General features: G+C 44.0%; 1 protein-coding gene across 1 annotated transcript in view; it reads left to right on the top strand.

The window, feature by feature from the left end:
• The window catches only part of GPC3 (glypican 3), a 1,537,945-nt gene that overhangs the window by 822,265 nt on the left and 702,458 nt on the right, over nt 1-13,222 (top strand). Inside the window, exon 4 of the mRNA XM_078685953.1 lies at nt 1,369-1,489. Coding sequence (XP_078542079.1) covers nt 1,369-1,489 — 121 coding nt within the window. The remainder of the gene's footprint in view (nt 1-1,368; nt 1,490-13,222) is intronic.

Below are 13,222 nucleotides of genomic sequence, written 5' to 3'. Positions count from 1 at the left end.
GACCATGAGAGTGTTTCATCAGTCTGTAGGGTACCACAGGGTTTTCGCTGAGCCCCTATATTAATGTTTATATTGCACCTCTTTTTTATTTGATTAGTTCTTTTTTTTTTATTTGAGTACTTATGCAGATGATGCTCATATCATCATGTCTTCATCTGACAGTGACGGCGCTGCAAAAACCTACTTGAAGAACTGTCCGAGATCGCCTTCCGGATCTGACAAAACAGAGATTTGAATTTTCACAGTTCAAACCTCCATCTGGTCAGCTGCACAGTGGCCAGCGACCCGGGATAGTCCACCTCCACGCACTCTTGCGCTTGCAACTTAGGCATCGTATTTGAGGATAAATCATCTTTTGCCCCCCACATTGCTAAAGTGACTTTTCCTTGAATAATGATAATAAGAATGTTTTGTAAGGCACTCTCATTCCTCCCAATATCATGCAGAAAAAACATTGCCCAGACTGGTTTCTTCTCACCTGAACTATGGAAATTCTTTGCACATGGGCTTACATAAAACGTAAACAAACAGATTGCTAATGATCCAAAGTGTGACAACCAGATCAATGCTAAATCTGCCCCATCATTTTCTGGCCTAGATTTAAGACAGCTTCTTTGGCTGCCAAGACAGAAAAATAGCGTCTTTAGAACACTGTGCCTGGTGCACAAGGCCTTCTATGGCTCAGGACCAAGCTATCTGCAACACGAATTGATTCCTTATCTGCCATCCAAACACCTGAGGTTAAGCAACGCCAAACTCCTTGCAGCACCTCGCATCAGGGGAGCTCTCTGGGTGGCAGGGACTTCATTTCTCTCACCACTAGGTCCTGCAGCGCTCCGCCTTCTTTACTGAGAAACACAAGGTCTTTGATCCGTTTCAGAAGACAACTGAGAATCTGGCTCATCAATGCCATGTGATTCAGCAGTCATTGCCTGCAGGTCCATTATTAGTGCCAGGACACCTCCTTGGACGGCAGTGCACTTTATAAATATTTTTATTTCATTTATAAGCTAATGCTGCCGCATCCAAGCTTGTCAGCTTTGATGCCTTCCTCTCCCTGAACCTATAATAGGCCAAACAAAATGTCATTCCCGAGGTAAACTTTCTTTGTAATAACAACAGTATTTGACAGGAATGTCTCTAAAGCAACATTATTCCAAACCTGAAATGTCAGGATTGCATCATTGTAAATGCTTTGCTGGTGATTTCAGCGGGTGTATAGAAGGACCTGCGACAAGAACACTGAAGCTCAATAATCAATGTATTTAATCATGTTTCTTTAAAAGACGTTTTGAGCTGAACGAACTCCCAGAAACAATTCTCAAATGACCTTCTTCTTTTATTTCTTTCACGTGTCAATTGTCTTAGGTACAACCCCCAGACGATGAAGAACAATGTGAAATCTCAGTCGAGCAATCAGGAAGCAAAGTTAAAAGGACCTGAGCCAGTGATAAGTCAAATTATCGACAAACTGAAACACATCAATCAGGTAAGTTTATGAAAGGGAAACAATGCTTTCAGCAAAGCGCCACTGCACATCATTGCACTCGAGACGTGCTTCTTTCTGTTTCTAAATACCGTGTGTTGCTGCTTCGTGCATTTTTCTTATTTCATTTTGGTGATATTCACTTACATTTTCTTCCAAAATCAAATGATTTGCTTCATCTTCTGCCCCTTTTAAATCTCGGTATGGACACCATGTCAATGGTTGAACGAGATTATGACTTATTAATATGTAGCTGGTTCAGTAATTGTTCTATAACTCTATCTTTGTAAGCCAACAAATAAACACAAACTGATTGTTCATTCAGTGCTGGAGCACACGTATTCCATAGGTGCGATTCAGGCGCTAGTGTCTGCGCTTCGTGGTCCCGGGTATTACAGAAGCAGATGCTTGTGAGGCCTTCTCCTCAGTATGCATTGTACAAGCCCATATTGTCAGTCTGTGAAAGGTAAAGAGGTGTTACATGCAGAGGACGTGGTTCAACTGGAGAAACTGATTGGTGATGCACTACCCACGAGCCCCTCTGGAGGCAGCATAGAGATGTATAGTAAGTGTGTGCCCTCAAGCTTGCCGTCTTTAGGGGGGGCACACAAAGAGACCCGAGGCCCTCCAGTGTACTCCCACAAGGGGTGTAGTTACTGGCCCCCCCTCCCCAGTCCTCCTAAAGCAGACTGTGTTGGACCTGCAGTGAAACGTCATGCAACTGTTGCAACCACTGCACTCTCTTTCACTCCTGCACTCTCTCTGGTGCATTTTCGAATTCGTAGACACCATCATCATCCATGTAATAGATCTTCATTGCAACATCTTCCAGATTTGCCAAATGTGCACTTGTGAGAAGTCAATAAAATAGTGGAAGAGCAGTGGGTCAAAATGCAAGAGCATTATCAGATGTGGGGTGAAAAACACTCAGTATTTGTGTCCATGTTTGATAGCAAGCGTTAGGTTAGCCCGTGATGGGTTGCTCGGCACAGCCCAGCACCAGAATCATAGACAAGGCCGCAAACAGCTCTGTCTTAAGAAATGTCCTAAATTTAAAATGTTCCATTCAATGACGTAGGTAGAGCGGATGCCTGTTCCAATACAGAGGGGCCAAGTAAGAATAAGACCTGCCTCCTGAATAAGACTTTCTCATTCGAGAAACAGTATTCAGGGCCTTCTCACTAGATCTCAATGGTCTCTCTGGCTGATAAGGGCAAAGTTTATCAGACAGATAACTTGGGCCTTTGCTAATGTGTTTACATTAAGACACAAGACTGGCACAATATATGGGGTTCCTAGGTGAAAAAAGAAAAAAAGGTTAAGGTCAAGAAAAATTGTGAAAAAGTGGTGGTTGAGTGGGACTAGACTAATGCGCAAAATAAATACCTTTTGTAAGAACCAAAAACGAGTCAACCTGCAGTGTAGTTTGCTATAAGGGCTACCAGAATATTGGTTAATAGGACTGTTTTTTCAAAATCCTGCTTGGGGATGTTTGTGACATTGTTAATCACAGCAGAGCCAAGAAACTCACCCACTTTTGTGAGTTGTACCTCGCATTACCTTGTGCCGGGGAGGCGTTACATGGGTGGGCCTTCCCATGCATTCACCCAAGTATTTTGCAGCAACCCCATATTTACTAAGTTAGTAAACATGGGTTGGAGCTTACTCGAGTCTGGCTCAACAAAGAGAAGTATCTTTATCTCTCTTTGTTACTTCTTCCTTCAGGTTGTGCTGCATTTTGCAGCATACATGTGGAGAGGCATAGGCCTTTAAGAATAGTTTTTGTGCAGGAAGGCAATTCTTTCTGCACAACAACTATTCTTACCACCATGCAGGCACCCTTAAGTCATGGTGCAAGTGTGCTTATCTTGGCACTAGGCAGCCAGACATGCCCCATTTGTACTAGAGAGCAAAACCGCACCATATCTTAGACATACGGCTCATTTCTGCTGTCTCCATTTGACGCAGCGAAAAACAAATAGTTTGCTAACAACAGTGATGGTAAATCGCAAACTTAAACAATGCTGGTGGTCAGGGAGCTACCAATTTAAGAAGATATTACAGTTATACAGTATCATAAAGTCAACACTACAATTAAAAGACCAAAACAAAGATCATATATTGGCATTAGATATTTATTAAATACAATTATATACACAATATCATATAAAAATATTTCATTAAAAATACATCATTACTGAGAAAACAGCTGTCGACACAGAGTTTCGGTGAGTACGTGAATAAACACCTTCTTCAGGACAGTTTTCTAAATAGCAAAAAACATACAATTATTATCATAGGCACGTTGACATAACAATTCTAGTTGACAATCTTTATTTCTTTTTACTGCTAAAAGTTTAACATTTTGTATACCCTACATAACCACCAGCAAAGAAACTTCTAAAAACAATACAAACGATACTGCATCATTGTAACATGTAAGCAATAATAATAGCAGTTACTCTCCACATGAAAAGAAAATGGTAACAACATACCTAACCACAGTGAAGATGATGTTAGAATTCAATTTGACTAACACTTCTGGCGATTAAAATCAGTGCGATTTAAAATCTTGAAGAGAGAGGGGAATGATGATCTCCTCTTCAATTAAAAACCTTGATTTGAAAGAAAAATAAATGAACATTTCATTTACAAATGCCCTCAAGTGATTTACTTATATTGCTGCAATAAGTCATACTGATTGTTCAATAAAGCCAAACGGCATATCTTATGGTTCAAGGTATTCACATTGCAGGTTTGTATACTGGTGCCACCGTTGGTTTATAACGTTAGAATACTGAAAAAAACAAATGTTTAATATTCAGAATCACTATTAATATTATGCCCAGAGGTCACATATCTCAGAGAGAAAAAACCCCGGATCTTACCGGAGAAATAGGAGCTAAGTAACGCCAACCGTTGTGTGGTGATTGGAGTTCTCAGACTAGGCTGATGTGTCAGGTGTTTGTAAGTAATACCACGGATGAGTTAATACACGTCCGCTTGGGCTGGCCTCTGGTTTACCACCTATAACAGGATATCACTTTATGGTTACATTTTAAAGTTTCTGATGTGCATAGTTATTTGACATACAGCCATATTTGATCCTAACTCCTCTGATATTCTCAATCCTTACTGTATAAGGCAATTATCATTAGTCACGCAGCAATTGTATGTTATGTTGGATCTGCATCTAGTTCTATTTGGTATCTCACATTATGGTGAGTGAGCACATACCCGCACACCTAATAACAATATCAGCGGGTGTGTCCATATCAAGAGTGACCCCCGGGGCCTCTTAAAAGGGAATGTTGGCTGCATAAACATTGCGGGAATAAATTGGCATTTAATCAGCAAATGTTGATCTTTAGTATTTGCACTCGGGTACCGGATGTCTACTATTATGTCAGGACCACAATTATAAATTCCCCTGCTCGTCACAGTTTTAAAATTCAAAATTGGCCCATTCTTGCCTGTTTAAAACAACTCTGTAATATTAAATACATTTTTGTATATTTCAACGGCGAGCGCAACTGCTTAGCCAGTGTCGTTGTAACATAGACCACAGCACGTGATTGATGCTGCCACTGCTATCGAAGTGTTACCCACTTGCAGCTGCTACGCAGAGTTTATCGAATATTTCAACAGCGAGCACAGCTGCTTAGCCGGTGCCATTGTAGCACAGAACGCAGCGCATGGTTAATGCTGCCGCTACTGACAAAGTCCTCCACTAAATCCAGCTACGTGGAGTGTACCATTCGTAGATTAAGACACATACCTGATAAAATTACCGCAGCCTCCCTGAAACCAGTATACAGCTTCCGGGTCAGGATACATCAAAGTAGTCCGACCAGAGCTGTATTTAAATATGCCTCCCGATCAGCATGTGATCACCATGTCAAAATCACATGGTGTTGTCGAGGCGTTCACTTTTTTCGAAGTTTGTATTGTATTGTGTTTTAACCACTTGGCTGCTAAGGGGTTTTCCCCTCCTGCGCTACAGATTTATGTTCCCCATTATACATGACGAGTTGACCTTGTCATGAGCACAGATTCATTGTGCCTCATGACGAGTTCACCTTGTCATTAGCATGCAAGAGGTTAAGGAAACTTTATTGATGCTGCTTGTTAACATTCTCCTCGTTGTGGTGACACGATCATGCATTTGCATCACAATATGTTTTGGCAGTGTATAAGCATATATTTAAGAGAAACGAATAAGAATAGGCCTTTATGTTGTATTGTGTATTGAAGATACTTTGTTGATACTGCTTATTGACCTCATAGTCATGACGTGACTATCCGTCAACATCGCGATTTATTTGCAATGCGTCTTTATATTTATGCACGTGATGGCTTATAAAGTAAAAACAAAGGTAAGGGTAGTCTTTTATACGGTACAAAAGTAATTTATAATGACACAGAGAAATATATATATTTTTTATAATTATTTCCCTCTCGCAAGTCTAAACTGCGCTAGTGGAATAATAAATCCCCAAGTACACTGACAGGTGGATTATTACATCTCCAATAAGACTAGCAGCCACCTTGGAATCAAAAATAATTGTGTATAGGACCTGGAAAAGAAGAAATGTTTCAACCAGACATTATATCATATTGTTTCCGGTCTGTCTGCAAGGTCGCCGCATAGCAAAACACCTAATAGTGTATGTGTATGCTAAAGAGGTTGGCAAGAATCTTAATCAAGGTAGAACTTTGTCAGTAGCAGCAGCATTAACCATGCGCTGCATTCTGTGCTACAAAGGCACTGGCAAGCAGCCGTACTCGCTGTTGAAATATTCGATAAACTATTTATTATTGGATACAATTACGAATGGCACACTCTGCGTAGCAGCTGCAAGTGAGGTAACACTTCGATAGCAGTGGCAGCATCAATCACGCGCTGCAGTCTATGTTACCATGACACTGGCTAAGCAGTCGCGCTCGCTGTTGAAATATACGAAAATGTATTTTATATTAAAACTGTGACGAGCAGGAGCATTCATAATTGTGATCCCGACATAATACTAGACATCCGGTACCCGAGTGCAAATAGTAAAGATCAAACTTTTGCTGAATAAATGCCTATTCCCTTTTAAGAGGCCCCGGGGCTCGCTCTCAATATGGACACACCCGCCGATCTTGTATTAGGTGTGCGGGTATGTGCTCACTCACCATAATGTGAGACACTAAATAGAACTAGATGCTGATCCAACATAACATACAATTGCTGCGTGACTAATGATAATTCCCTTATACAATAAGGATTGAGAATATCAGAGGAGTTAGGATCAAATATGTCTGAATTTCAAATTACCATGCACATCAGAAACTTTAAAATGTAACCATAAAGTGATATCCTGTTATAGGTGGTAAACCAGAGGCCAGCCCAAGTGGACATGTATTAACTCATCTGTGGTATTACTTACAAAAACCTGGCACATCAGCCTAGTCTGAGAACTACAATCACCACACAATGGCTGGCGTTACTTAGCTCCTATTTCTTCGGTTAGATCCGGGTTCTTTTCCCTCTGAGATATGTAACCTCTGGGCATAATATTAATACTGATTCTGAATATTGAATATTTGTTTTTTTTAGTATCCTAACGTTATAAACCAACGGTGGCACCAGTACACAATCCTGCAATGTGAATACCTTGAACCATAAGGTATGCCATTTGGCTTTATCAAACAATCAGTATGACTTATTGCAGCAATATAAGTAAATCACTTGAGGGCATTTGTAAATGAAATGTTAATTTATTTTTCTTTCAAATCAAGGTTTTTAATTGAAGAGGAGATAATCATTCCCCTCTCTCTTCAAGATTTTAAATCGCAATGATTTTAATCGCCAGATGTGTTAGTCAAATGGAATTCTAACATAATCTTCACTGTGGTTAGGTATGTTGTTACCATTTTATTTTCATGTGGAGAGTAACTGCTATTATTATTGCTTACATGTTAAAATGATGCAGTATCATTTGTATTGTTTTTAGAAGTTTCTGTGCTGGTGGTTATGTAGGGTATACAAAATGTTAAACTTTTAGCAGTAAAAAGAAATAATGATTGTCAACTAGAATTGTTATGTCAACATGTATATGATAATAAGTGTATGTGTTTTGCTATTTGGAAAACTATCCTGAAGAAGGTGTTTATTGACGTACTCACCGAAACGCTGTGTCAACAACTGTTTTCTCAATATTTATGTATTTTTAATGAAATGTTTTTATATGATATTGTGTATATAATTGTATTTAATAAATACCCAATGCCAATATATGGTCTTTTTTTTGTTTTTTTAATTGTAGTGTTGACTTTATGATACTGTATAACTGTAATGTCTTCTCAAATTTTTAGCTCCCTGACCTCCAGCATTGTTTAAGTTTCTGATTTACCATCACTGTTGTTAGGGACATATTTGCTTTTCGTATGCTCTCCCTGTCCCTGATTGTATTATAAGGGGACCTCCCATGTTTTTTCCTGCCTTCCATTTGATGCAGCACAGTGCAGCAACTTCCCTTGTCAAGTTGCGTTGTGTGAAGTTTAGTAAATCCTGGCCTTGGTTTCCTTTAGGATGCTGACCTGCCTTGTGCAGGAGGAAGTTCAAGGGTTTTAATTCATTGTGGGGTAAATACATGTATTCTAATGTTTACACCTAGCCTTCTAGATAGCTAGAAGCCTTTTGGAAGTTGCTGTAAGTTAGCTGGCCAGTTGTGTGTTTGGAAGACACTGTAGAGGCTTTCACGTTTGGCCCCCAAAGAAGAGTCGCACACGGGAGCTCGAACATTAACTTCTTTATTCTCCCGGTGCGTGCGTGTACTGCCTTCGTTCCTCCTCCCCCCATGCTCCTCCCTTTCCGCCTCTGCCTGCCCTGTACCAATACTAGGGTCAGGCGAGGCGACATGACACCTCCCCCTTTTGTACAATAGTGCTTAGTGTCTCTCAGAGTTCTTCAATGAGTCCAACAGGTCGCCTGGTTGTTCTTCGTGGACGGCTGATTCGCGTCTGATCCAGAGCACGGCTGTCCCTTGTTCCTTCAGACATCACTGATCTGGGACGCGCTCCGTCACTATTTCTTCCTTGACTCGACGAATCTGTACCCGAGTCCCGGTCCTGAATTTGAGTGTAGACAGAGGGGTTGCATCGTTTGAAATGAGATATATTCCGTGTTATCCGTTTACCTTCAGACTAAGCCGTGATCATTGTCCCTTTTCGGCTGGAGACTCGCAAAGGGTGTGTTAGGTAGCGACTGTCTGCTTTTGTTCTTCGGTTGCGTTTTACCAGTACCCAGTCTCCTTCATGAATGTCCGTCCGTCGTGCATGTCTGCGTTGGTCAGCATAGTATTTCATCTATGACTTCTTCTCATGATCAAGTTTCACCAGAGAGTCATGATCGGTGGTCACGGCTCGAGATTGTATGACAGTGGCTGAGGCGGGGAGCTGATTGCGGGGAACTCGCCCAAACATCAGGGTGGCAGGACATTGGTTCGTGGTACTGTGTGGCGTGGTCCGTATACTCGCAGCACTTCATTTAGCGCTTGCTGAATGTCGCGGTGTGCGAGTTCTGCTTGCTGAATGGTCTTCTTGAGTATCCCCATAAACCGTTCAACCATCTCGTTGGCTTGAGGCCACAAGGGGGTGATCTTCCGATGTTTGAAATTCAGATGTTTTGCAAACTCAGCAAATTCATGGCCGTTGAATGGTGGGCCGTTATCTTTTTTTCCTACCATGGGGATTCACCAGGCTGCAAACGTTTAATCGATGACAGGGATGACAGCCATCGCTTTGGTGGAGGATACTTGATGCGCGATGGGAAAGCAAGAGTATTCGTCCATGATGACGATGATATATTTGCCTGATTTTAACGGACCAAAGAAGTCAATAGCAACTTCTTGCCTTACCCCATCTGGTAGCTCAGACATCTGCAATGGAGCCAGCGGTTCGTCTCGACCCACTAATTGGCATGAGGCGCAGTCCTTGAGTGTGGCCTCCACCATCTGATCAAGTGATGGGAACCAGACGCATTCCCGGAGTGCTTTCTTTGTGGCTACAACTCCTCTGTGCCCTTCATGGGCTAAGTTGATGACTCTCTGTCGCAATCGCTGAGGAATGACTATTCTCCCACCTCTCAGTAATAAGCCGTCCGTGCTGATTGATAGTTCTTCTTGGACGTGTTTGAATGCAGCGAGTTCTTGAGTGTCGACGGTTGTGCCTTGGTGACTGTTGTCCAGGTGTCTCCACGAGTTGGTGCGTACACGAACCATGATGGCTTGGGTGGTGGAATCTTGAGCAGATGCTTCACGAATGGCCTCTAGTGGGACTGCCGGAGGACATGCATTGTCAATAACAAAGTGGATGTATTCTTCTGCTATACAGCATCGCTCTAGTGTTGGAGCTTGAGGGTGCCTTGACATGTAGTCCGCTGGATTTTCTGCTTTCCCGGGTGTGTGGACAATAGTGTAAACGTAGTCCTGCAATCGTAGACCCCATCTTTCTATCCCTGGGGGCATCTTTGCCCGCGGGTTGCCGAAGATGGTGATGAGCGCTGGGTGGTCCGTGATGAGTGTGAAATGCTTCCCATATTCAAACAGGTGAAAGTGTTCACAGACCAACACAACCACGAGGCTCTCCTTCTCAGGTTGCGAGTAAGCCTTTTCCGTATCGGTGAGACTGCGTCTGGCATATGCGACGACATGACGTTTGTCTGCTTCATTATCATATTGTGCCAGAATGGCACCCAGGCCTACAGGGTTGGCGTCCACTGTGATTTCAGTCTTTCTTTTGGTGTCAAAGTATGCTAAGTTGATAGCAGTGCTCACTGCCTTCTTGATTTTGTTGAACGCGTTTTCGCACGCAGGTGACCACAGAAATTGCTGACCTTGGCGAGTAAGTTCTCTGAGCGGGTAGCTGATGGTGGCATAGTACTTAATGTAACAGGCACAGTAACTGTGGAGTGTCCGCAAGGGCAGACACTTTCTCAGGGTCTGGTTTCATGCCATCCTTGGAAAAGATATGTCCGTATAATTTTAGCGTGGATTTGTTGAACTCACATTTATCTGGGTTGAGTGTGAGGTTGGCATTGAGTAAGGCGTGGCACACTCGGTCCAATGCCTTGTCTTGTTCCGCTTGATCTTCCCCAAAGACCCAGATGTCGTCGCTATAAATGATAGCGTTTGGGATGCCCTGGATCACACGCCGGATAGCTTCTTGAAAAATCTCGGCAGCTGAAGATATTCCAAAGTTTAAACGCCTATAGCGGAACAGGCCTTGATGGGTGGTGAAGGTGGTAATGTAACGGGATTTCTCATGTAATTCCAATTGGTGGTATCCCTTATTGAGATCTAGCTTTGAAAAGACGGCTGCCCCATTGAGACGTGCAATCATGTCACTGATGTGGGGTCCGGGGTGTCATTCCCTTTCAATAGCTGTATTCGGGGTTCGCATGTCCACACATAGGCGTACTTTGTTGTCTTGTCCTTTCTTGGGCACGACCACCACTGGTGACACCCAGGGAGTGGGGCCTGTAGATCGCTCAATGATATCTGTTCTCAGCAGGTCTTGTAGCTCGTCATCCACTGCCTGTTGCGGGTGAAATGGCACCTTCCTGTGGTGCTGTGCTATCGGTGATATTTTCTCGTTGATGTGTAGTTTGACTTTGAACTGGTTAAGCTTCCCAAGACCTTTGAAGAGATTTGGAAACTTGTTGACGATGTCTGGGGAGTCGTCCACCGTGTATAGGAGTTCGACAAGCTTGAGGCGTTCTGCTGTCAGTAGACTGAGAAGGCAATCCGCCGCATCAGGACCTTCAATCACATGGATATGGGCTTGTATTTGTCGGTCCTTATAGGTCAGAGTCGTGCGGAACTGTCCCAGACATGGTAAGGGTTTCCTGGATATCCAGGTGTAGACTCAGAGAGCGGCTGGCTCCAATTTTGGCTGGGGTTTCATGCTTTGATATTCCATGGCGCAGATGTAGTTCAGGGACGCTCCTGAGTCCAGTTCAAACTTGGCGGGGTGACTCCCTATTCGAATGTTCAACTGTGGGTATTTCTTTAATCTATCGGGATCTGACACCATGCACACATATTCATCTCTATCTTGCGAGATGGGCGTGAGAGACGACGATTCCCAGGACGTCGACCTCTGGGATCTGTAGGAGCTGACTGACTGCGTGCTCGACCTTGATGAACTGGATGAGCGACTTTTTCTTCCCCGTACTGCTCTAGCAAGGTGGCGGGTTTCTGTGCTTGGCTTGGATGTCTTCATTTCCGACCGTCGCGTCTGACAGGCCACTTCGAAGTGATTCTCTCTTCCAAGCGGTGACACTGCCGTCCTATGTCGGGACACTGGCCTGAATGCGGGTAGTCCTGGCCGCATCTGTAACATTTTGAGGCTGGCCTGCTTGTCTGACTGCTTCAAGTTCCATTGCGCGAGGAGGTCGCGTGGAGGGACTGTGTCGATCTTCCAGGCTTGCGACGGTCGGAACGGCGCCTCGAGTTTGTGTGAGACTGCATTCGGAAGGCTTGTTCTTTTTTTTCAGATTTGCTGGCTTCCATCTTCTTGGCGTGGTCTTCCGCTTGATCATTAATGCGAGTAAGTTCTTCTATTTCTTCGAGCGTATAGTGTTTCTTTAACAATCAGCGGCGTAGTGATTCCGACTGGCACCCTTCAATATTGCGCAGTCGAAGCGTATCTTCGGTATTGAAAGTGTCGGGCTAGGCGCCGGATGCGAGCAATGAAGTCACACATCGGCTCGTCCTTTTATTGCGAAGCAAGGTTGAAAGTATATCGCTCGTAGTCTAAGTTTCGTTTGTGGAGTAACTTCCGGTCTAGAGCTCCTTTGACGTCTTCATATGAGGTGGCATTGGCAGCAGGCAGTTTTTTGATGATCTGTGCAATGTCCTTTCCTATCAAGTTTCGCAGAGCTATCAGCTTCTGCTTAGAGTCTTGCACTTGAGACCCCTTCATGAAGTCCTCGAAGTCTTTGCCTAGCTCTTCCATTTGGGCCCCATGCTGCTCCCAGACGTCAACTCCAGAGGCTCCGGATGGCGCAGGTATGACAATCCCAAAAGCATTGGAAGCGGTTGCGGGGCTTGCTGGGTGGATCCGTTGGCCGGTGGGCGCGAGGAATCAGCTTCCACTGACATCTTGAGCAAGGATTCAGGCTCAACTGGCCGTACGAGGCTTTATTTGCAAGAATTGTCAGATTTTGGGAAGTGTTTCTGTGAATGCCTGACTTCAAAATGGCCGCGTGATAGGAGCTAATGTTACCCTATGCACGGTGCATGACTCAAAGATGGCCGCCGGGGAGGACGTTGGTCTTCATGTGTGGTGCTTGCTCTGATAGTTCCTCCTACTTCTAAAAAAGGTAGTCGCTGATCTGGACTCACCCTTTGGCATAGGTTCCAGTCCTTCACAAGGCGCTCAGGCAATGCGCGGGCCTCTACGAGACTCAGGTCGCTTCTCACGCTCTTTCTTACGTCGAAGCGCTGGACGAGCCGGTCTTCAGCTGCGCACCGGACAGATGACACGGCAGAGGGGGGGGGGGCAGAAGCGGTGGGTCACAACAATCCCACCCTCATCGCCAATTTCACGTTTGGCCTTCAAAGAAGAGTCACACACGGAAGCTCGATCATTAACTTCTTTATTCTCCCGGTGCGTGCGTGTAATGCCTTTTTTCCTCCTCCCCCCCGGCTCCTCCCTTTCCGCCTCCGCCTCCCTGTACCAATACTAGGG

The sequence above is a fragment of the Lissotriton helveticus genome, chromosome 4_1 (assembly GCF_964261635.1).
Source record: "Lissotriton helveticus chromosome 4_1, aLisHel1.1, whole genome shotgun sequence".
NCBI lineage: Eukaryota > Metazoa > Chordata > Amphibia > Caudata > Salamandridae > Lissotriton > Lissotriton helveticus.
Note: the sequence above shows the minus strand (reverse complement) of the source record. Positions and strands in the feature narration are given on the sequence as shown.